General features: G+C 45.4%; 1 protein-coding gene across 11 annotated transcripts in view; it reads left to right on the top strand.

Moving 5' to 3' along the window:
* TNIK (TRAF2 and NCK interacting kinase) overlaps positions 1-24,850 on the top strand; it is a 413,952-nt gene that overhangs the window by 294,593 nt on the left and 94,509 nt on the right. For 9 of the 11 annotated variants that reach the window (XM_053305179.1, XM_053305184.1, XM_053305182.1 and 6 more), the window contains one exon: positions 22,376-22,486. In XM_053305179.1, the coding sequence (XP_053161154.1) occupies positions 22,376-22,486 (111 nt within the window). The remainder of the gene's footprint in view (positions 1-22,375; positions 22,487-24,850) is intronic. The other 2 variants (XM_053305180.1, XM_053305175.1) reach the window with 1 other exon arrangement.

Below are 24,850 nucleotides of genomic sequence, written 5' to 3'. Positions count from 1 at the left end.
AAGAGTGAGCTAAAATACAATAACGATCCCACCTTATAACCAAGAATCTCAAAATAACTGACAAAGATAGCATGATAAAACCACAATCAATAAAATGCAAATTCAGTCAGTCAATCAATCAGTCAATCAATATGTGTGTTAAAACCAATTGGCTTGAAAACAAATACAAAATACAGGCGAGTCTTGATATCCGCTGACTCTACATCCGCGGATTCGCGTATCCGTGGTTGGGTAATTAACACCTGACCTTGGTATAGGTGGGGGGAAATCTGAAAATAAAGGGTTGATGCTGAGTTTCCCCGAGTTGGGGATGGCCAGAAATGAACTTGGAGGTCATTTCTAGCTGATTTTTGGCCATTCGGAGGCACAGCTCAACTCAAGGGGCAGAGGACAGTCGGCAACTTCCCTCCTCATCCCCCCACAAAAATATTTGGCCATTTTGGATTATTTTTTCGATGACTGAGAACCTCCCTGCCACCCCATAGCCCAAATGACTCTATATTCCTAGTTTCCATATCCACGGTTGCAGTGGGGAACACAACCCCCACGAATATCAAGGTTCTCCTGTGATGCCATCTGTGAAAAGCCTGCCTAAAAAGCCATCTTCCAAAAATTCAGTAGAGAGCAGAGGTGGCAGGGAAGCCAACTTTATATATAAGCTCCATAATAAAGAGGCAGCCACTGAAAAGGCCTTCTCCTGGATCATCAGCTGTAGAAGACAGACCCCATTCTAAGCAGGGCCTCCTCAGATGGAGAGGAGAGCTTGTCTTGTGGTAGCAAGCATGACTTGTCCCCTTAGCTAAGTAGGGTCTGCCCTGGTTGCATATGAATAGGAGACTACATGTGTGAGCACTGTAAGATAGTCCCCTGAGGGAATGGAGCCACTCTGGGAAGAGCAGAAGGTCCCAAGTTCCCTCCATGGCCTCTCCAAGATAGGGCTGAGAGAGATTCCTGCCTACAACCTTGGAAAGGCAGCTGCCAGTCTGTGTGGACAATACTGAGCTAGATGGACCGAGAGTATGACCCCGTATATGGCAGCTTCCTATGTTCCTAGATATGTGGGGGGAAGCCATCTTCCAAAAGATGTATGTGGGGGTATATGACTCAGAGCTTGCAGTGGGAGACATAGCCTGGTTGTTGAAGGCAGAGGAAGGTTTTAAACCACCCCTGTGGCTGGCTACTTTAAAGAACAATACCAGCTTTATGTTTAGTTGGTTAAACATAGTGCTGTGCCAATAACACAAAGATAGTTCTGTGCCAAGAACACAGTTTATGCCTGGATTTTTAAAACTGTGTTTCAAAATTCTATCCCACCATCACTGAACACCCAAGGTGGTTAACAGCCAATATAAATGCATCAATTATTACATTTTAGAAAGCATGAAACTGATAAAATGTAACAAGATCCCTTAAAAGATAGATATCAATTTATCTTGGGGGTTTTTTTATTTAAAAAAAGAAACACTTTCCCACAGAATATCATTATTGGGAAGTATCATTAAATGCCTGTTTAAAAAGGATTGTTTTGCAAGGTATTCTAAAAGCCTCCCAATTGGAGTGCAATTTATAGCCAGATTTCAAAGAAACCATTCCAGTGTTCCACATAATACGGCTGAGGTGCCTCTGTGCCAGAAGATTCCTTATCTGCCGACCTACCACCCACAAGCCTGCAGGGTTAGCCTCAGGCAGGCTTGCCAGGGCAATGAATGCCACAAGTGAGGGGCCACTGTAGAAAAGACCCTCTTGCTTCCTTTGCAGAAATCATCTTACACATGCAGCTGAATGCGTGGTTAGAATGGACTGTACCACCACAGGCAGGGATGCCGCTTTTGACTTCTTCCCTATGTTAAAAAAATAAATAAATACCCTGCATTATAGGAAACTAGCACATAAGGGTTCTAGCATTTGCCTCTTGTGTTCGCTTTATATTTGCAGGGAGAACATTAATGTAGGAGAGTAATAAAAGATCCTTCATTTGCAATCTGAAATGGGAAGTGGGTGTAGCTCAGCAGTGGAGCATGCTTTGCATGCAGGAAGTCCAGGGTTCAGTCCCCAGCATCTCCAGGTATGGTTGGAAAAGACCCCTGCCTGAAACCCTGTAGAGCCACTGCCAGTCCGCAAAGACCAGGGGTGTCCACCTGAGGCCCTTCAGCTGTTTTTGGCCTACAACTCCCATCATTCCTGGCTACTGGCCACTGTCACTGGGAATGATGGGAGTTGTAGGCCAAAAGTAGCTGGAGGCTTGCAGTTGGACACCCCTGGCATAGACAATACCAAGTCAGATGGACCAATGTCTTGGACCCCCAGTATAAGGCATCTATAGAGATTCATAACATAGAAACATAGGAAGCTGCCTTACACCAAGTCGATGGTCCATCTAGCTCAGTATTGTCTCCACTGACTGGAAGTGGCTCTCCAAGGTTTCTGGCCGGAGCCTTTCCCAGCCATACCTGGAGATGGCAGGCAGTGAACCTGGGGCCTTCTGCAGGCCAGCATGCAGATGCTCTTCCAGTGAGCGGCGTTCCCATCCCCTAAGGGGAATATCTTACAGTGCTCACATGTAGACACCCATCCAAATACAAACTAAAGAGGACATTGCATGTAGCTCCCATTCATATGCAACCAGTGTGGACCCTGCTTAGCAAAGGGGACAATTCATGCTTGCTTCCACAGGACCAGCTCTCCTCCCCAATGGAGGAGATGCAGCTCATTCAATCGCTTCATGTTTTGCAGCATGTATAGAGCATTCTGTAGGAAGAGGTGGGAGAGCTTGTATGAAATGAGATAGTCACATCTAAGAGATGAGATTAGCTTCTGAGCTGATTGGTGCTGGTGGTGCAGAAAGAGGCAGGAACATACTCTGAGAGAAAACAGGGAGTGGGTTAGAAAGAAAACACCAAGTTAAAGAAACCTGCTTTTTTGCAGTTAATATAGCCATGCAGCCTCTTCAGTTAGCGAAAATGTCAAAATGGCCCTCAAGGTAACTGGAGTTGCGCTTCCCGGATCTAAGCTCTGTTGTAAGGGAATCTGGCTCTGCTGTTGCTGCCAGGCAAAAAGTAAGAAGCTGCGGAACAAGAGGAGGACAAAAGCAGACATGGGATTAGCTGCAATCTTGTCATGGCACAATGCTTGCTTCTGTAGGCTGCAGCTCCCTTTACGCTGAAGCAAGTCGTCATCTTTCTCTGCCTTCCTTCCCCCAAGAAGTTTTGATTTGTGGGCTTTGCCGCTTGCTGCGTCCCCTTTCTCTGTCATTACAGGGTTCTGTCCTTTAAGGAACTGGCTGGATCAGACCTGAGGCCAGGGCCTTCTTAAGACTCTGAGAGGCCTGGGGGCTGAATGTTCATTGAGTGCCCCACCACCACCACTTCTTCTCACCACACATGTCAATGTAGTTTTTTTTTTTCATTTGAAGAAAATCCTAGCTCCTATCATCTTTTAATCTTTTTTTTAAAAAACCATCTATATTGACATCCAAATTAACACAACAATATGTTAAGATGTTATTGCTGAAAGATAAAAATGTACTATTGGTTTCACTTGCAACAACAAACAGTAGCTCTATCCAGGCATTCAAAAGAACATCGTTCAGCATGCTTACAAGCAGTGGAAGTGGGTCGGACACCCTGTCTGGGTACATCACTAACCACCCTCCTGGCACTGCTCACAAAAACTGCAGTATTTGTCTGAAGAGGGAAGCGCCATAACCATGATGGGAGGCGCTTCCATGATTGGCAGCCTGGATTGCCTGCATCATCCAATAATATGACACTGAGAGCTGTTATTAAGACAGGCAGTAGTTGGGATCACCTTAAGTGGTACAGCAGGGAAATGCTTGACTAACAAGCAGAAGGTTGCTGGTGGTGGTTGTTATTATTATTATTACATTTATATCCTGCTCTTCCTCCAACGAGCCCAGAGTGGTGTCCTACATACTTGAGTTTCTCTTTCACAATAACCCTGTGAAGTAAGTTAGGCTGAGAGAAAAGTGATTGGCCCAGAGTCACCCAGCTAGTTTCATGGCTGAATAGGGATTTGAACTCGGGTCTCCCTGGTCCTAGCCCAGTACTCTAACCGCTACACCACGCTGCGCTGGTATTATATCGGTCAGCAGCAATACAGGAAGATACTGAAAGGCATCATTTCAGACTGCGTGGGAGATGGCAATGGCAAACCCCTCCTGTATTCTACCAAAGAAAACCACAGGACTCTGTGGGCACTAGGAGTCAAAATTGACTTGATGGCACACTTTACCACTTAGCTGGGATCAATCCAGGAGCATTGTTTTCCCCATGAGGGGAAGTGAGTTCTAGCCCTGATCCTGGCAGTTACCAGTGTTGGCTGCCATGAAGCTTGCTATCTTCTTCCCGCGGACAAGAGAAGCAGCACAGAGCAGTGTAGGACTGGTTTTATACCAACCCTGCTCCTTTTATTGTGCCGTCAAGTTGGTCGACTCCTGACGACCACAGAGCCCTGTGGTTTTCTTAGTAGAATACAGGAGTGGTTTACCATTGCCTTCCTCCTGCGCTGCATGAGATGATGCCTTTGCCATTGTCACGGAAGTGAGTATCCGCCTCCAGCACCGTCCTATATTGCTGCTGCCCAATATAGGTGACTACAAATATATATTTACTAGGGACTACTAATATATATTTACTAGGCACAGTCTGGGAAGCACACTGGTGGGGATTCGAACTAACAGCCTCTTGCTCCCTAGACAAGCTGCTTCCCCGCTGCACCACCACAGCTGATACTACTTTTATTAGGTGAGGCAAAATGTGAGGGGTATCTCATTTGAGACATTCGTCATGGAAAAACAGGGACTGAACTAGCAGTAGCAGGGTTCTTCAGGTAAGAGCTTCTGGTGTCTGAGTGGCACATGATGTGTCACATTCAGATATGCTGCCCTTTGCAGAAGAGAAGCAAGGAGCCACTTAATCCAAAGTTGCTGACTTAGGGCCCAGTACAATATATCTTGTCCTTTCAGCTGGTGTGTTTTAGCATCAGCAATTGTTTCCTTCAGGAAACTGTGGTTTTCTGGAGCTGCTGAATAAGAGCATAACAGTGAAAGTGTCTAGGTTTTTGTCACTAGATAAATGATCCGGCATTTTGACTGTAGTTGTCTGAAAGTTCTGTAAGTAGCAAATACATTTTGTAGAGGCTAATTTTCAAGGGTGGATGGTGTAAGAATGCCAGGAGTTGGAAGTGGAGGGGTTGGAGCCAAGCCCATGCAGAGGGAAATGCAATGAAGAGGAAGCCAGGCACAGTTATGTTCAAGTGCGCACTTGAAAGGCTTCTGAATTAAAAACTGAACTGCTGCACTTGTTCTCAGTGGCTGGCAACAAACGAATCTATATGTGCACATGGGCGGGGGGTGGGGGCACGGGGGGAAGGTCGGTGCACACAGCAGGGTATTCCTTCGAAATTCCCCCCAGTGTTGCTGAAAAGTCACCTCAAAGAGACCTGTAGCATTTTAAAGGATTTCTCCCTGCTAGTTTTGTAATGATTGTGTGGTCCGCCTGAAAGTATACCAAGGGCCAGTGGTGGTCCCCAGACAACAGTGTATTGCAACATTTTATCACTTGCAAACATTTTATCTCCTATGAAATATGATCCCTTTTCAGCTGTTTGGGGTGGGAAGAAGAGATGATGCAAGAAGGAGTGCTTTCCTAACATATATTTCCCTCTAAGACTATGGGCATCCTTCCACTACTTGGCACTACTTGGCAGTGACTCTCCAGAGATGGAGCTCTATACAGCCCAGCGCCCCTTCTTATTCCTAATAGCAATGCCACTGTAATGCAGACAGTAAGACTTGGCTATGAATGGAATTACTGAGAGCAAACAAAGTTAATTAAGAGTGAAAGCACTGTCGTTGCTCAGAACTAGCTTTGTTTGTCCTTGCTGAAGTCATTATGTAATCAGATCTGACTAGCTAAATAACAGTGTCAGTGTTAAAATTTCTTCCTAAAGCTGGGTGGCATGATGCCCTCTGTTGCTAGGAGGAGGACTGTGGAGGGCTACAGGTGCACAAGCAGCCTTCCACATCCCTGCACTGAAAGCTGCACGGTGCGGGGGACATTTTTCATGTCTCTCCCTTCTCTCCCTAAGCCCTTTCCAGTTGTAGAAATTTGTTCCTGATGGCTGCGCAACCCTTGGGCACAGATTTCTACAACCAGAAAATGCTTTGGAAGGGAGGGGGAAGATGCAAACTTCATTACCTCTCCTCACCCAGACTGCTATGTAAAGCAGCTTTCAGGGCAAGGATGCTGGTGGCAGCTTGCACACCTGTAGCCCACTTCTGACAATGGAGGGCTGCACATCATGCCAGCTGATGTAGCAACAGAGGCTGTGAACAGTAGCCAAGCAATACAAAGGAGGGAGTCTGGGGGTGGAAAGAGTTTGGGCTTCCTAAAAGCCCCTCTTCACACAGAAAATGTTTGTTCCTGAACATAAGCTCCATCCTAAAGTAAGAAATGTCATGCTGGGAGAATGGAGAAATTAGATTCATCCATCCCAGTGTAAGTTCTGAATTTGAGTCTTCATTCATTCAAGAATTTAAATGATTCTGTAAAAATGATTTTTTAAAATCCAGGTTGTATTTTCTTTTGCTCTGTATTCACTTCCATTTCCAGGTTTTACACCCTTGTGTCGCTATAAACATTTCTTCCTCTTCATTGGTATGATTTACTGCATTCATTAACGTCTCAGTGGGGAATAGCATATCATTAACACACAGGCAATCCATACCCCATTAGTCCTATACTAAAAAGTGCATTAAAACAGCAAACGCTGTAGAGAGACAGGAGATGTTTGGGGGGTGGGGGTGGTAGGTAGTGGGAAGCAGAGCTGTATCGCTTCTGTGGATCTCTGCCGAGAATGATAGGAACCACTGCCTGTTAAACTATTTTTACATGAATGTTTTGTTCATGAAAATAGGCTGCAGCATCAGCCCTGGGGCCAGATGTCTTCTCTCACTGGGAAACATATACAGGAAAGCAAAAAAAACATGTATGCTTCTCCATGCTGAAGCAGTGGAAGTGGCTTCAATAGTGCTTGGAAAGTTCATAGCAATTGCCTTTCAAGAATGCTGATCAGTGTCATGACTTGAACTGTCAACAGACTGATTAATAATTTGCCCATAGCCAATAAATTGATCAATTTGATTAATCATTTGTGTATTTCCAAAAACCTCAGTAGGTGCCTCCCCTCCCGCCAACCCAACAGTTTTATTCAGATAATGAATCACTACACCAAAATGTGGGGTAAGAATCAAAAACAGAAAAAAGAAGAAGAAAAGGAGGAAGGGCAAATGGAGGGGTACTTGATCAGAAATTATTGATCTGAAATAAAAGAAATTATGCAAATAAATCTAAATAATCTTTCCAGATCTTGGTATGAGAGTCTTCTTTCAGCATGTGATGGTGAGTTGTGAGTTCAACCAGATTAGAGAGAGATTCTGTCCAAGGAAGGTGTACTACTTAATAAAAAATGAGTGCTTATCGGAATGTGCTTTACAAGGTATAATAGGATGGGTTCCTTCCCTGAGAGGCTTAATTCAACATAGAGAGTCAGCAGAGCAAGGGGAGAGAAAAGGAGGCAGCATATGCAGGGTATGTGAGCAGGGGACAGGTGGAGATATGGAATTATTTCAGTTACACATACATGAGTTGAGTTGTAAGCAGGCATTGGGACTAGGAGATTATGCCAAAGACTTCACAGAAAAGGTATCTACAGGTATCCCTGGGTTCAGGGACAAAATGCTTCTGAGCACCAGTTTCAGGAAGCAGTGGTAGGAGAAGAGGTATTCCTTCGTCCCCTACTTGTGGGTTTCTCAGAAGCATCTGGCCAATGTGGGCAACAGGTTGCTAGGCTTAGATAGACCTTCACCTGATCCAGCAGATCTCAAATGTATTTTATGGAGGAGTAAGAAAAGGCGATCAGTAATATTTTTAGCCAATTTTCCTTAAGTAAAGTGAGTTTATGAGATCATCTAGGTTTTTGTGGGTGTGTCTATATCTGTGTCCCCGCAATGATTTGAACCAAATTTGGTACAATTGTAGGGAATCATAGGGGCACTTCAAGGGCATAGTTTGTGAAGATGCCATCCACCCCAATTCAAGGTGGTGGACATGTGAACGTTTGAGGTGCAAGTGGGCTAATATATGAACCGCCTAACCGATTTGAACCAAATTTGGTTCAATTATTCTTAGAAGAAGAATAAAGTCATCCATAGTTGGCCAATCCTCAGTCAGTCCTTGTCCTTTGCATTCTTGGACTATGAGACACAATTGAAAGGGAAAGATGCAGTACACATTATTCGATCTACTCTCTTGACAGAATATCGGCTTTGGACTGAGGAGACAGATGGATTTTTGTTTTTCTTGCCATCAAATTATTAATTATAATTAAGAGAATGCTGCCAAATTCTGTGAAGACATTTCAGTCTAAGGATGACTCTGCCAAAAAAAGGGGGGGGCAGCAAGAAGGGCAGACATAAAGTGTGCCCAGGGCACTGGAGAAGCTAAAGAGCCTGCTCTGGAAACTCTCTTGGCTTTGCACTGCTGCCCTAGCAGGTTAAGCCAAGTGAATCTGCAGCGGAAGATTTAAATCTGCCTCTAAACTATGGTTAGCTGATAAAAAGATGACTCATAAATGCAGATAAGATATGAGGAATGGGGTAGTCTTGACCCAGGGCACCCTCGATTCTTGTCAGTTAAGGATATGCTAGCAACTTTGCTTCTTTTGTTTTGTTTTGTTTTGCTGCTGTTATTTATAAGCCAGAGATAGGCCACGAAATGTCTTGAGCCATTCTTGGCAAACTGAATTGCAATAAGAGGGAAGAGAGGGATCAGAGGAAGTCCTTTCATGAGGCGAGGTGAGGCAGCCACCTCAGGTGGCAGATTATTGGAGCCCCAGCAGAGCGGCTGGATGCACACACACACACACCCCACTGCCGCCATCAGAGGAGCTCTTTGGGACTCATCTGATCCTTCCAAGGTTTGCAAGAAGCACAAAGAGAGAAGAGGAGGCTGCTAGCAACCTTCTGTCCTCCCTGCTCCCCATGCACAAGTAAATGTTGGTTCTGAAAGGGGGCTGAACACCACTAGGGGCAGCACGGGGCATGGCTGCATTCCTCACCTCAGCTCAGGAAGTAGATGCTTGCGCAGGGACAGAATTGAAAAGTGTGCTTTCCTGAGACTCAGGACCAGTCCACTGTCTTCATCTGATTTTGTCCACACTGTCATTGAATTGTGTTGTCTGTGGCACCTATGTGATTTTGCTGATGATGCCACAGTGTTCTGCCTGAAGTTTTGGTATCACAGATGCTCATAAGCAAGATCATGTGGGCCAATAAAATGAAATGGCAGTGCAAGTAGATGAAACGAGAACAGTGCGGACAGTCCTAGAATGGAGTATGAGCACTTTAAAATGGCAGTAGCCATGTAGGCGGGCCACGATTCTTCTCAGTGCCATTAAAGAGGCTGCTTAAGTATAATACATAAAGCTAGTTGCTCCTTGCTTTGAATAAAGAGACCAGGCCCATTTTTACTTTCAGCCACAGCTTTTTCTGGCAAAGGAAAGAAATGTAACATGAACAGAAAACAATGAATTCTGGACTGATGCTTACCAAGCGCATAACTCAAACATGTTATACATTGTGAAAAATTGATGTGTAGTGGTTTTTAGAGATTTATTACTTCTTTATTCTGTCTTCCAAGAGCTCAGGGTGTCATACACAGGGTACATGCCCTCCCCTTATTTTATCTGCACAACAGCCCTTTAAGGTGTGTTATAAGAGGTGGTGCCAAGGTCACCAAATCAGCTTTGTGGCAAGGGACAGATGGCCAGCATCATTGGAAGGGCAGTGACTAATGACCCTCTGTTGGTAATGGCATCATCACATGTTGTGAGATACATTTCTCTGGAGAGAGAAATAATCAGAATCTTAATCTGAATTTGGCTGCATATGTATTGATATGCAAATATGTATTTAAATGCATATTATGCAGTGGGCTGATTAGAAATGGCATTCTGGAATCCGCTTATCGAACATTTCTTAATGGCAGAATCTGTCCCTTGGTGCTGAAGAAATCTTTAATTCTAGATTATTAATTTTTAATTTTTAAAAGGATTTAGTCATTGCCAAAGCCTGAGCCTTAATTAAAGTTTAAAATTATGCCTGCTGGGAAACCAAATATTCACCCTTAATTGGCAGGGTTATGCTTTGCATGGGTGTAATTAACCTGTGAGCTGGGTTAGATTCATATCTGCTGCTAGGGAGTGAGTTCACACAACCCACTTTTCCCATTTCCTTCAGAGTGGTTCTTTTGAATATGCCTCATGGAGATCTAGATGGAAATGGGCCATGGAAAGAGTCCCAAAGGTCGACTGCAGCTGTGAGCTAACATGGCAGTTTGAGGGCTGCTTTAAATTATGTGGGTCTGCAATCCCAAAGTATGTTGAATGCTTCAATGAACTTGCTTTTAGGGGGGAAAGATTGTGCTAATCCATCATAAATACATTGTTCATGTTTGGCTTGGTACCTCAAAATTTTGCTCATACTTACAGATGGGGTTTCTAAGGGTCACCACTGCAGAACCGCTGATATAAAATTGACAACAGATCTATTGTCTGTTCGAGAAGTTAAATGATTGCTGTTTCAATTTTTATCCCGTCTTTCGACTTAAAGAGCACTCAAGGCAACTTACATAAAAAGCATAAAATCCAATCAAAGACAAAGTGGAGAAAAAATAAAATCACAGTCAAACCCTGAACAATCAAAAGTATCAAGACAGCCATGCTCGGCTTGTCCCCTCAAAGATTTTCCTGGATAAGCAAAGTTTTAATATTAGAAGACTACACAGGAAGTAACTTGGCAGACTTCCTGGGTAGGGAGGTGCACAGTGATGGCGCCACAGCAGAAAAGGCCATGCTTTTAATCTATTCCAAGCATGATCTTCGAACTGGTCACTGTGGGGAGTTGCATTAACTCTAGTGAGAACATTTTGGAGTGGCTGATTTGAAGACAGTACCCATTGGGAGTTGCCAGATTATCTTCTCCAGCTGTAGCCTTATCTGCCCTCTGAGTCATTCTCTCTCGTAGTTCTCGCATGACCCACTTACTCTTCCAATTCCCAAGGGAGTCAAGTTTAGCTGAGTGAACTGCTCCTCTTCAGAATTCCTTTCATTCAAGATGTGTCCCCAAGGCTTATGCCTTCAAATGGCTTCCCTCATCAATATTTAAGGCCTGCCATTGTGAGTGTGGTATAAAGAAGCTCCCTTTGTGGCTTGTAATGAGAAAGTGAAAGGGTTAGGGTGAGCCAGGGAGAAAGCTTGCCCTGAAGCATCACCTATGAAGTTGTGTAAATAACCTCAGAATGAATTGGTGGTCATGCTCCGATGAATAATAGATCTGTGAACATAACCCAGAACCAAGGGAAAGCATTTTCACAAAGAAGCGAAGGAGAAAGGGGAGATGGTCATTCAAGAAAAGAAGATGGAAAATTAGGCGAGAAAGTGTATGTGGGGGTGTGTGTGTCATGTATTTTGTACCCATGTCTCTACTCGTCCTGACTCAGTGAGTGGCAAAAAGGAACTCCTCTCAATCATCTGAGAAATAACAAATGAGCCTACCTGGAGCTTTTGAAATTGCTGTTGCTTTGGTGAAGGCAGATCAGAAGTCAAGGAGAGGATGGACTCCTGTGTTCCATCATGCCTCTAGATTGCTATCTGCCAGTTACAGAAGCAGAAAATGTCTATGAGTGTGGTACCAGAAACACACCCACACACCCCAGGAAAGAATAATAATGATTGTGATGGGTAGGTTAATTACAGGGTGGCCCTTCCACAAGGTGAGGCTTCAAGGGCCCCAGTGAGGTGCTAGGATACCCTTCTGCCACCTCACTATGAGCAGGGGTGAGGGAAGAGAAGGGGAGGCGGGTGCACACAAGGGGGACAGCATTTGGCACCCTGCCGAAGGCACAAAGAGGCCTTGATCCGCCACTGGTTAATCAGATTGCAACCAGAATGTAATGCACAATTAAAACAAGTAGTTCTAAGGAGAACTAATGGAGTAAGAAGGAAGAGAACTGGTCTTGTGGTAGCAACCATGAATTGTCCCCTTTGCTAAGCACGGTCTGTACTGTTTTGCATTTGGATGGGAGACTACATGTCTGAACACTGTAAGATATTCCCCTTAGGAGATGGGGCTGCTCTGGGAAGATCCTGTGTGTTTGCATGCAGTAGGTTCCAAGTTCCCTCCTTAGTATCTCCAAGATAGGGCCGAGAGACAGTCCTGCTTGCAATCTTGGAGAATCTGCTGCCAGTCTGTGTAGACAGTACTGAACTAGATGGACCAATGGTCTGACCCATTAAAAGGCAGATTCCTAGGTAACTTCCTGTGAATGTAACTACATAGCTTACTTTCCTCATCTGTCGACATGGTGACTTTTACCTAGGCCCGCTCTCATGTGCTGGGAATTTGGTTTGTATCAGTCTGTCAGCACATAGGTTATGGAAGGAGGTTGCCTATACTTTGGGTGGCCACCATTTTGAACCAACATAGTAGAATGACATTAAAAATACTCCCATGTATAGTGGATTTCATTTATATCTGGCTGTCAACACAAGGGATGTTGCCTGCATGAAGTGGTCACCAACTTGGATGGTGGATATTTGGAATGGCCACCATCTCGAAACATGGCAGATCAGGAAGAAAAAACCTGTTGGGGTCTCCTAGGGCCCCCTTTCATGTGCTGGGAATTTGGTTTGTATCGGACTGTGAACACAAAGGTTATTAGAGGAGGACACATGGAGATCTCATAACCTTTCCCCCCTTGAAAAGCAAGCCAAAAATGGAGAAAACATAAAAAGAAGACAGAGATATGTTCTTCAGCCACTTTGTGAGCCTGCCCTCACAGCTGACCTGAATATATCTCCTTCTCTACCAATTCCCTCACTTCCTGCTACCTCCTTCTCCGTGGTCTCTGTGCATCACAAGTGTGGGATTCACACCTGTACAGAGACCAGCTTTGGAACCTTCTAGAGACTTAAATATGTTTGGTGGCAGCCTTGCCCCCTTATGTATCCACCCCCTAGGTGTCCCATCTATCCCCTCAGTTGTTTGCCAACCACTACAGAGATCACTCCTATTGCAATGCTTCAAGCCTAAAAAAACCCACAACTTTAGATATATTTACTGGAGGGAAGCACCCTTTCCTTATTGTTTGTTCTGACTCTCCTCTCGTTTCCTATGGTCTTCCCCTCCACCCCCACCTTCTCGCTTGCCTAGTTTATAGCTAGCAGCAGGATCTGTTTTAAGCGTTTCTCCTGCACGGCTAAACTCCCCACCTCTGATAAGCATTCTAAGTGCTTGCTTTGCTTGGGAGAAGGACATAAGGTTGAGGCGTGCCTTATCTGCCAGAGCTTCACATGCATTGTAATTGAGCCTCACATCTCCACTTCTCTCTCTGGGAGAAGGTTCTATCAGCCCTTCCCGTTTTGCCTAAGGGGGTCACCAATACAGCCTCCTTTAACATATCTTCTGGCAGGCCCACGCTGCCGGCACCTATAGCCTCCATTGCCTCCAAGACTATCTATGAATCCCCCCACATAGGCTCCACGATGGCATCTACCGCTTTGACAATACCCCCCTCCTTGGGATCTACGCCTGCCGCCCAACCCACTGCCAAGTCTTATCAGGCTAAATCGAAGCTTAAGTCCAAGGCTGTTAAATGGAAACACCTGTTAACAGTGCCCTCTCATTTGGAAATGGTGAAAAAGAAGAAGCATTCTGTCCCTTCGCCTAAGCCAGTGAAAGCTCCATCAGTCTCTGCCCCTCCCACTGGTCCCGGACCCAGAGCCTACATGGCACATTACTCACATATGCTATTTGAGAAATTATCTCAATTCATGGATCAAATAGTCCAACTCAGCCAGCAGGAGACAGCCTGTAATACTTACTGAAGGACAGAAAATCACCAAGCAGTTGCTCCACATCACACTGCGGACTGCGCTTCTCACGCCATCTTGACCTCAGTCACCCTGTGAAGACATAGGAAGCTGCCATATACTGAGTCAGACCATCGGTCCATCTAGCTCAGTATTGTCCACACACTGGCAGCAGGCAGGAATCTTAAAGTGCTCACACATGTAGTCTCTCATGCATATGCAACCAAGGTGGACCCTGCTTAGCTAAGGGGACAAGTCATGCTTGCTACTACAAGACCAGCTCTCCTCCCTAAACCATGCATGGCTTAGATCTACTTCCTTAGCCCCTGAAGCAAAATCCAGGATCGAGGACTTACCCTTTGATGGGGAACACCTATTCAAGGACAGGACTGACGACTCCCTAGAACATGACCCAAAACTTAAGTCAACAGCTCGCTCCATGATAGCATCTCAGCAACAATATCGGTCAGGGAAGCCCAGACAGTGGAATCTACAGGCCGTGTCTTCTAGACCCACTCGGCTGGCCTCTGTACATGCGTGGACGCAAATGGCCTCTGCCAGCTGAGAGGCAGAGCCGATCCTCCCCCACAGTGGGTACTGGGCAGCGCACCGCTGCTCAAAACAGCTTTCAGGTGCGGCGGGAGGAGATGTAAGCACCTAGTAATTTATAGTTAAAGATACCTCCTGCCCCCATGGCAGCGCTCGCACCAGCTGCTGCTCTTTTAAAGTGGTGATTCTTGTTATTGAGCAGAGGGGGAGCAACTGGCCCTATCTAACCCCAGCACAACATCTCTCCAGTGGTGGTTGCTGGTGTCTATTTTGTGTGTATTTTTAGGTTGTTTGTACTTTGGGGACAGGGCTCCATATTTATTTATTTTTATTTCTCTATGTAAAGCACTTTGGGAACTTTTGTTGGAAAGCAGTATATAAATATCCGTGGTGGTGGTGGTAGTAGTAGTAGTAGTTGTTGTTGTTGATTGACCCTCTCGGGGATGCTCCAAGCCTTCATCTCCTTGGGTTTAGCTTTCATTAAAAATAATAATAAATAAACTCTCTGTCCCCTTTATTTATGGAGATGCAAGGAAAGGTGTTCAGGCAGGCAGTAGTTTACCCAGTTCCCCTCCAATTCCATTAACTAATTGTAAGCCTATCAGGCTCCCTGTGTTAATGTTTCTGGCTGTTCTGCAATGGTTTCCTGCCTCCTTAGGGCTCCATAACCCCACAGTTCTTGGCTACAGTCCTGAGGAGGTGGAGGCAGGAAGATGGAGACTGATGGCTTGGTATACTCAGCTGTCACTGAAATTATGGAGGCCAGCTTAGATTGCTGTGAGCCCTCTGTATGTACAATGCACGGGTTCTCAACCTTGGGTCCCCAGGTATTGTTGGACTACCACTCCCATCATGCAGTGGCAGAAGGGGGTGATGGGAGTTGTAGTCCAACTACATCTGGGGACCCAAGGATGAGAAGCCCTGGTATACTGGCTGGGATCTGGACTTGTATTCATGAACATTTCCCAATAGGCTGCTCCTGAGGATTGGGGAGCCCTCCAGAATTGTTAAGGATGTGCAGCCATCTCTGAAAGAGGATCTGCTTGCAGGTAGTGTTTTCCTCCCTCTCTGCCTTCCACTGCAGCTTCTCACACCACATCCCATGCCCTCTTCCAGGGGATTCCCTGGTTTTCAGGAGTGATTCTTCAAGGAGCATGGGGGACTGTGGACAGGAGGAGGAGATGGGAATGCCTCCTTGCATGGCTCGCCGTACATATACAAGTTAAGGTCAAAGCCAATGTTTGTTTTCTGCCATAGAAAGAAACCATGAACATGAAAATAGACTGTAGCCACAAATGAGTATGATCATAAATACAGGGGCGGAGAAGGTTGTATGAAAAAGACAAGGCCTCTTGTTGAGTGTTGACAATTTACTGATGATGGTCACATACCCAGTACAAATTTAGCCTATGGATGGGAAGATTTGATTCCAAGTTGTGGATTTTGTTCCATTTAATGTTTATTATCCTTTCCACATTTTTTAAAAAATTGTATATTACAAGCTTGCTGGAATCCAGTTCTACATCTCCGTCATAATCTTTTGGAGACTTCAGTTGTCATTTGCAAAAGCTGAGCAGTAAAACCATGGAGCTGACTCTTCCGAAAGTCAGAGAAGCTACGGCAATATATTAGCATTATTTTGGTTAACAGTCAGTCTAATGTGACCTGACGCGTGACTGCCATCCTAGTCGAAAGGAAAGTGTTGGTTCTGATCTTTCACGCTAGATGAGCATATCGAAATTGGCTTTAGCATTTTGAAAAGGCCAAAGAGTTTATTTATATTTTATGCTGCAGATGTGTTATTAAGCAGCGGGGGATCAACATTATGCAGGGAGCCCGTTGGAAATGCAAGCAAAGGAACAGGCTGCAGCTGCAGTTGCGGAATAGCTGAGGCCAGAGAGATGCTTTATGGCGATTTCTGGATATTCTGGGTTTCTAAAGCCTTTTAGATCCAACCTGTGTGACCTGAACAGATGGTAGAGAGCGAGAATCTTGATAGCTAGCTTTACTGTGCATTCCTATTGATAGGGTGTTTATACGGACGGTAGCAAAATTTGCATCACTGTGACAGGCAATGTTTAGAAGGAGGGTTTGTATGTCGCCAAGAACCCTGAGGGACCGGTGCCTCCCTCTGGGCTCTGCTCACATATCCTGCAAGATCTTTGTCACTAATGGCTGGGCTCTCCAGGACTGGTGGACAGGTTTTGTCCTTAGTTCAACCGTGTCCTCAACACCACCAACTTTTCTACAGGAGTGGGGATGCCAGCATGGGAGAAGGTCAAGGGAATGCTGACCAGGGACAGCCCTGGGTTGGAAGCTAAGTCTGCTTGCTGCCTCTGAAGGCACAACTAAATGAAACGGGGGAGATCTGTGTTTCAGGTCAGAGAGCGGGGTGCGGTGGGGGGGAGAATAGCAGCTTTGGGGGTTGGGGACAAAGTACAAATATCACAAATATTTATAGATCAGATCAGTACTGTGGCGCTGGTGGGAGGGGGACAGGTGGACAATAGAAACCAAGCCCCTATGCTTGGTTTCGGTAAGGCTTCCACAAGAGGCAGCTCGGCTCAGGGGGCCATTTTAATAGGATCATAGAATTTTAGAGTTGGAAGGGGCCTTGGAGTTCTTCTAGTCCAACTCCCTGTCCTGATCAGGAAACTGCAGCCGCAACCCTGGCAGATCTTCATCCGGCCTCTGCCAGCTAGCAGAGAGATCCCACAACTGCACAAGGCAGACCGTTCTACTGTGGGCCAATTCTTACAGTTAGGAAATACTTCCCAGCCTCCGAGCCTAAATCCATTTCCTTGTCATTTCAACCCCACGATCCTAGTCCTTCCCTCAGGAGCAACAGAGGATACGGCCGCTTCTTCTTCTGAGAAAGCAGCATGGAAAAAAAGCCTCACTCACCCCCCTGCACTGAGGTCCAAATCGGATTCAGCTGCCCCAATGTCTGCTGTTAATTAAAAACAAAGCAAAACTGCTAAAGATACGAATCATGGATCGTGTACACCATGTCACATCTAGATTAGCCCTCGGGATCCAGTCTGCTCTTATGTACATAGCTCTGTTCCTGTTCTTGGTCACACTGGAGTGTGGCAGGATGTTGGGAACAGCAAACACGTGAGAGAGTATTTGGATGATTGACATAGCATAGCCTCTCTCTCTCTCTCTCCCTCCCTCCCTCCCCCTCCTCTTTTCTCCCCCAAATATAGGTCCATTCACATGTTATGTTCAACACGCACACCAAAGTTTACAGTATACACAGGTATATCTGTACACATCTTATGTGGAATGCAGGCACAGCTGTACACTTTCTGTCGGTACCGTGCATTTTAGGGGCCTGGATCCAGGTTCATTTTAAAAATGAACACAAGCACAGTCATTCACACAAACACATGTATGAGTGTACAGACATGTGTACACTCGTACAGCATAATGTCTGAATCGGTCTTATATTTCTTAAGGAGTCAGCACTGTATTTAAAATACAGGGAACTCAAGTAGTGTTGCTGCCACTTTTGGAATAGTTACAAATGCGGAGAGTGGTATCCAGAAAGGGATTAAGAGCTGTGAAGAAGACAATAGAAGAGGGAAGGTGATGCCATGAAAAGACAGAATGAAGGGGAAGGAATATAGTAGAAAAGCGCTTGCTCCAGCGTAGGATCAATAATTATCATTTCATAGCATGCAGATCTCGGAAATAGTTGACCGTACTTTGCACCATTAGTAACTGGCACTTTAAGCACGGATCAAAATCCAGTGGGGGGAAATATTACACCTTAACATCTGTGTGTCTCGGCTTCAGTGTTTCTGCACTACTGCCCTCTTGCGGCCAGTGCATCATACTGTCCAAAACTGTCAATTTCTTATTGGGTTATTTTAAATATATATTTTTAAAATGTGACGGCTATATTGGCAATTTGGCACGATTAGCCAAAGCAGCCCTGGCCCTCAACTGTGTGATCACTTTGACTTGTACCTATAGTGCTGGGCCCAGTTCATCTGTTGCCCATGGAATGTGGCTGCTGCCAGTACAGAACCAGCTAGGTGCTCTGGCCCTGAGGAATGGGCCATAACCCAGTGACAGAGCACATGCTTTGCATGCAAAAAGGCCAGGTTCAGTTCTCAGCATCTCCAGTTTAACATATCAGGTGACAGGTGTGGGGAAAGACCTCTGCCTTGGGACGCTGGAGAGTTGCTGCCAGCTGAGTAACCAGTAAATAGGAACACAAGAAACTGTCTTGTACCGAGTTGGACCATTGGCCCGTCTAGCTCAGTATTGTCTATACCAGGGATTCTCAACGTTGGGTCCCCAGATGTTATTGGACTTCAACTCCCATAATGCTAACTTGGCAAAGAAGCACCTTTTAACGTAGTGATTCTCTTTATTTAGCAGGGGGGGAGTAACTGGCCCTATCTACCCCCAGCAGAGTACCTCCAGTGACTGTTTCTGCTGTCTTTCTCATGTTTCTTTTTAGACTGTGACCCCTTTGGGGACAGGGATCCATCTTATTTATTTGTTATTTCTCTGTGTAAACTGCCCTGAGCCAGTTTTGGAAGGGCGGTATAGAAATCGAATAAAACAAACAAATAATCCCCAACCAAAGGCCACTGGGGCTGGGGATTATGGGAGTTGAAGTCCAAAAACATCTGGGGACCCAACGTTGAGAACCCCTGGTCTACACTGCCTGGCAGCAGCTCTCCAAGTTTGCAAGAAGGTGTCTCTCTCAGTCCTACCTCGGGTTTGAACCTGGCACCTCCTGTATCCCCGGCAGATGCTTTGCCACCAAGCTGCAACTCCATCCCTTACAGCACTGGGCTGGATAGCCCTGTGGTCTGACTCAGTCTAAGGTAGTTTCATGGGGGTTGCATCACCAGTGGTGGGACATGGTAACATCTTCATAGCAGAAGTGGACTCCTCCCAAACCGAGTAATCAAATGGATGGTGCTAAAAATAATTTTTGCATGCAAGACGCTTGGTAGGAAAGCAAGCTCTTCCAAAGAAAGGTTAAGTCTTGCACTAGACAAACGGTGAAGCCATATGAACAGCAAAGGGGTGAAAACAAGTTCAGGACCGGGCTGGAGGAATACATTTGAGCAAAAATAGCAGGGAGCAAAAGAAAGCCAGACGGCTGGTGTACGTTTTTTGATAGTGGCCAGACTGCTGAATGCCACTCCTAATGAAGGATTTTACACATCTTCATTTCTCTTTCAAGGCACATAGGCCCAATTGTAGGCACATCTCATCCATGGCTGCAATCAATACTGAGTATGCCTTGCACAGAGAACCCGAGTGGCATGTAATTATGAGACTGTATTGATTCCCCTGCGAAGAGGTTGCTAACGTACAAAAAGCAGCTTGACTTTCAAATGACTGGACCAACAGCCTTTTCTTTCCCTGAGAAAATGAACACGGCTCAGTGAAGGCCTGAATTCTGTTCCGGGGATTCGGAGCACGCTGTGACAGCCACATAAAGAGAGTGTTGCTATCCCCTGCTATAAATCTTGTCCCCTCAAAATGCCTCCGTACGCATCCTATTCCAGGTGCTCTAGAAAAGGTTTGGAGCGTGATCCAAGCAGCTGCATGGGGGGGGGCTCTGCCTGCATAGCTGGGCCCCTAGCAACTGTTTCCCTCCCCCTGCCCCCCCAGTATGGGGGAGATTCAAATTCAGCTTCCAGTGCATGAAAGGAGCCGTTGGCAAGAAAAAGAGAAAGCAGAGAAACCATGGTCTGCCGTGCATACAAGCTCTTGCATGTTTTTAGTGGAGAACTACATATGTGCAAAACAAATTACAAATAGTATGTGTGGAAAGGCTTTTCAACCTGGATGGTAACTTTGGAGAGCTGGCTCAGCGTCTCAGCTACAAACCAGGAAGGCCCTGGTTGGAATCTGGTCTCTGCCATGAATTTCAGTAGCTTCCAGGGCATAGCCTGAGGCATACCTAGTTATCATTTTATAAAGGGATTTTTATCCTGCTTTTCTAGTTTGGGGCGGGAAAAGCCCAAGGCAGTTAACAATTCAAACCAAGCTGGTCTTGTGGTAGGAAGCATGACTTGTCCCCTTAGCTAAGCAGGGTTTGCCCTGGTTGCATATGAAAGGGAGACTAGAAGTGTGAGCACTGTAAGGTATTCCCCTTAAGGGGTGGAGCCGCTCTGGGAAGAGCATCTAGGTTCTAAGTTCCCTTGCTGGCATCTCCAAGATAGGGCTGAGAGAGATTCCTGCCTACAACCTTGGAGAAGATGCTGCCAGTCTGTGTAGACAATACTGAACTAGATAGACCAATGGTCTGACTCAGTATATGGAAGCTTCCTGTGCTCCTAAAAAAAAAAAAATCAATAGCAGTTTCATTAAAAATACCAAGGGCAGGAGGCAGGGGAATAAAAATGGACAGAAGCAGCACATAATTAAAATAATCCACAGAGGCAGTCAGGGAAGATCAGTTTCCTGGCAGGCTAGAGGCCTGCTGGAATCAAACATTATTCAGCATTTGACAGAATGTATATGTGTGTGTTGTTTTTTTATGGTTTTTATACAGACACTTTCATCCCAGCTTGCAAATGCCAACCTGCACATACAGACAGTTCATCACTCTTGGGCATTATGTGTGTTCTGAGTTCTAAACATTCAACTTTTGGAACAAATCTGTTTGTAAGTTGGGGAATAACTGAATCCCACTCCTCCAGCACAGTGCTGCTTGGGGCAGCTCACGAAGTAAAAAAATCAGAACATGGAAATATCATTAGGGAGAAGGCCAAATAGATCTCCCAGGATGGGAAGTTCCATAGGAACCTGCCATATACTGAGTCAGACCATTGTTCTATCTAGCTCAGTATTGTCTTCACAGACTGGCAACGGCTTCTCTAACCTTGCAGGCAGGAATCTCTCTCAGCCCTATCTTGGAAAAGCCAGAGAGGGAACTTGAAAGCTTCTGCTCTTCCCAAAGTGGCTCCATCCCCTGACGGGAATATCTTACAGTGCTCACACTTCTAGTCTCCCTTTCATATGCAACCTGAGCGGACCCTGCTTAGCTAAGGGGACAAGTCATGCTTGCGACCACAAGACCAGCTCTCCTCTCCATAACCTGAGTGCTGCAACATGCATTCCCGTAAATTGTACCTCAAATAGGGACAGATGGATTTCTTGTGCAAAAGTCTCCTTTTGTGCTAAAATGGGTGCTGAGGCAGCCCTGCATATCTGATTTCAGTGTAAACAACATTTCCCAGCTTTTCACTGCCCAGATGTTGTGGGTTCCTCCTAGGATGTGTGACAGTATGAGGATTATGTTGTATTCCCAGTCACGTTGAGGGATGCCGTCCGCTGTTTTATGGCACTCATATGAACCGTGTTGCATCATAAGAGTCTTCTGATGGTGAAGGACCCAGAGGTGATGCCTCATTCTCCTAGATTTGGATTGCTCCCTGTTAATTGAATTCTCTCTGTAGCCAAGCTCATGACATGCAGGAAACTTCTGAACTATTCCTTTATACTTCTGTCTACTCAAGCATTGATGAGGCTTGGTCGCTTCTACTCTCCTGGTGTGAAATGGGGGGCTTGGGTTAGCCATTGGATGTATCTTTCATTGCATTCAGTCTGGTCCTTTATTGGGGGAGAGGCAGCATGCTTGCTAGCACCTCTGTCATCATACACAAGTGGACCAAGTGACGTTTGAGGCGTCTTCCTGCTTCACAGTGCTTTTGTTCTCGTGAGAGCCGAAGAGCCCGCTGCAGACGTACAATTTGACTTGATTTTTAATTTCAGCTTTGTTTTTTTATATACTGGCACAGTAGTGCCAGTATAGTTGAGTTGAGTGTTTTTAACGTCTCTCCATTATAAGTCCTGAACATTCTGTTGTTTATATACTTATCCGTTGTTCCCACAGCAGCAAAGAAGAGAGAAGGAGCTAAGGAAGCAGCAAGAGAGGGAGCAGCGCCGGCATTATGAAGAGCAAATGCGCCGAGAAGAGGAGAGGCGACGTGCCGAGCATGAGCAGGTAACCAACAGCAGCTCCTGGGTGAATCTGTTGTGACTGGGAGTGTTGTTTTCTGACATCAAAACCCACTGAGGGTGCACTTAACAGGCAGCTGCAGCAAATCACAGCTCCCCAGTGAGTGTTCTAGCATAATGCGCATGCGTTTGTTGCATCTACACTCTATAATTTTTAGGTGTATGGTTGAAACATCTCAGGAGTGTACACCTATACATCTAAGGTGTGAAATGGCCCTTTAATGGTTATTTGACGTTTGTGATTAGGGATGTGCAAAGAAGTTTGATGTCGAATGGGTTCAACATCGAATGGGTTCAACATCGAACGGGTTCGGTTTGACAGTTTGGGGTCGAACCAAACCACCCCCTGTTCGGTCCAACCCCGGAGCGAAACACACACACCCCTGGCCATACGGGGGGTTCACAATCCAATTTTAAAAATGTATGTATTTATTTAGTACTTACCCCCTCCTGGAGGCTTCTCCAGCCTTCCTCGTGGCAAAAATCGCCCGGTTCGGGTGTTCTTCAGCCCTTTCTGGTCTTTCCCCCATTGCAGCAGCCATTTTGGAGGCCATCACACATGCGCAGTGGGCCCCTGTGTGGCCAGGTCATGACTTGAACCGAACTGGGCCAGCCAGTTTTGTGCACACCCCGATTTGTTACTTTAGGTAATCTGCTGGGGTCTGGTCTGGGTGCTCGCACTATCAGAGACTAGGTGGATGGTTATCAGGAATGGGGTCTTTTGTGCTGTGACACCATAGTTGTGGAATGTCCTCTCCACATATGTTTACCTCCTCTAAGCTCTTTTATGTTATTTTTATTTTTTACATTTATATCCCGCTCTTCCTCTGAGGAACTCAGAACAGTGTACATGCTTATTTTTATCCTTTTATTTTAGGCCTCCAGTGAAAACATTTTTTGCCCTAATGTCTTTGGTGTATTCCAGTTACTGTTCATCTTATTTTATCTTCAGGGAAGATCTGATTTGGCAGCAGTACATGTGAAAGAAGTGGACAATAGACACCTAGGTGTCTTAGTGGACAATAAATTAAACATGAGCCAGCAGTGTGATGCAGCTGCTAAGAAAGCAAATGCAATACTAGGCTGCATTACTAGAAGCATACTGTCCAAATCATGAGAAGCCATTGTTCCCTTCTATTCTGGAAGTGTCAGACCTCACTTGACTGTGTTCAGTGGTGAACTCTGTATTTGAGAGGGACATTGATGACCTGGAAAGGGCAACAAGAATGGTGAGGGCCTGTCTGTAAACCACATCCTATGAGGGACGGTTATAGGAGGTGGGTACTTTTAGGCTGGAGAAGAGAAAATGTCTCTTCTGGGGAGGAGAGCTGGTCTTGTGGTAGCAAGAATGACTTGTCCGCTTTACTAAGCAGAGTCTGCCCTGGTTGCATATGAATGGGAGACTTGATGTGTGAGCACTGCATGATATTCCCCTTAGGTGCTCTGGCAAGAGCAGAAGGTTTCAAGTTCCCTCCATGGCTTCTCCAAGATAGGGCTGAGAGAGATTCCTGCCTGCAACCTTAGAGAAGCCGCTGCCAGTCTGTGTAGACAATTCTGAACTCGATGGACCAATGGTCTGACTCAGTATATGGCAGCTTCCTGTGTTTCTGTGTAACTAAATGGAAGTGGGGTAGCCATCTTCAGATATCTGAAGAATTGTTCTCTATTGCTTTTATTTATTTATTTATTGATTGATTGATTGATTTGATTTGATTTGATTTGATTTGATTTATATACCGCCCTTCCAAAATGGCTCAGGACAGTTTACAAAAGCCACTGGAGGGGTGCTGTGCTGGGGATGTATAGGGCCAGTTGCTCTCCCAGAATCATCACTTTTTAAAAGTGCCTCTTTGCTCAGTTAGAAAACATTTCCTAACTGTAAGAGCTGTTTGTCAGTGGAACAGTCTGCCTCATGGAGTGGTTGACTCCCCTTTACTGGAGATTTTCAAACAGTGGCTGGAAAGCCATCTGCCAGGGATGCTGTGGCTGTTTCCTGCTCTTAGCAGGGGTTGAACTAGATCCCCAATGTCCCTTCCAACACTGAGATTCTGTTATTCTATCTGCTGTGATGCTGTTGCCTGTTTGCTTTGTACTGGATTGGTCTATATATTTCAGTTCATTTTGTATTGTTTTTAATCAATTTAACTTCAGCCACCTTAAAGTAATTTAATGAAATGGTGGGATATACAGTGGTCCCTCGACTTACGAAGTACTCGACATCCGAAGATTTCGACTTACGAACGACAAAAAATACCGGAAGTTGTTGCCGGTTTAGATGCGGCTTCCTCGACCTACGAATTTTTAGATGCGGTTTCCTCAACTTACGAATGTTTCCGGACCTCCGTGGATG

Source organism: Hemicordylus capensis, chromosome 3, assembly GCF_027244095.1.
Source record: "Hemicordylus capensis ecotype Gifberg chromosome 3, rHemCap1.1.pri, whole genome shotgun sequence".
Classification (NCBI taxonomy): domain Eukaryota; kingdom Metazoa; phylum Chordata; class Lepidosauria; order Squamata; family Cordylidae; genus Hemicordylus; species Hemicordylus capensis.
The sequence above is the reverse complement of the archived record's forward strand: the minus strand, read 5'-3'. Positions and strand labels throughout refer to the sequence as shown.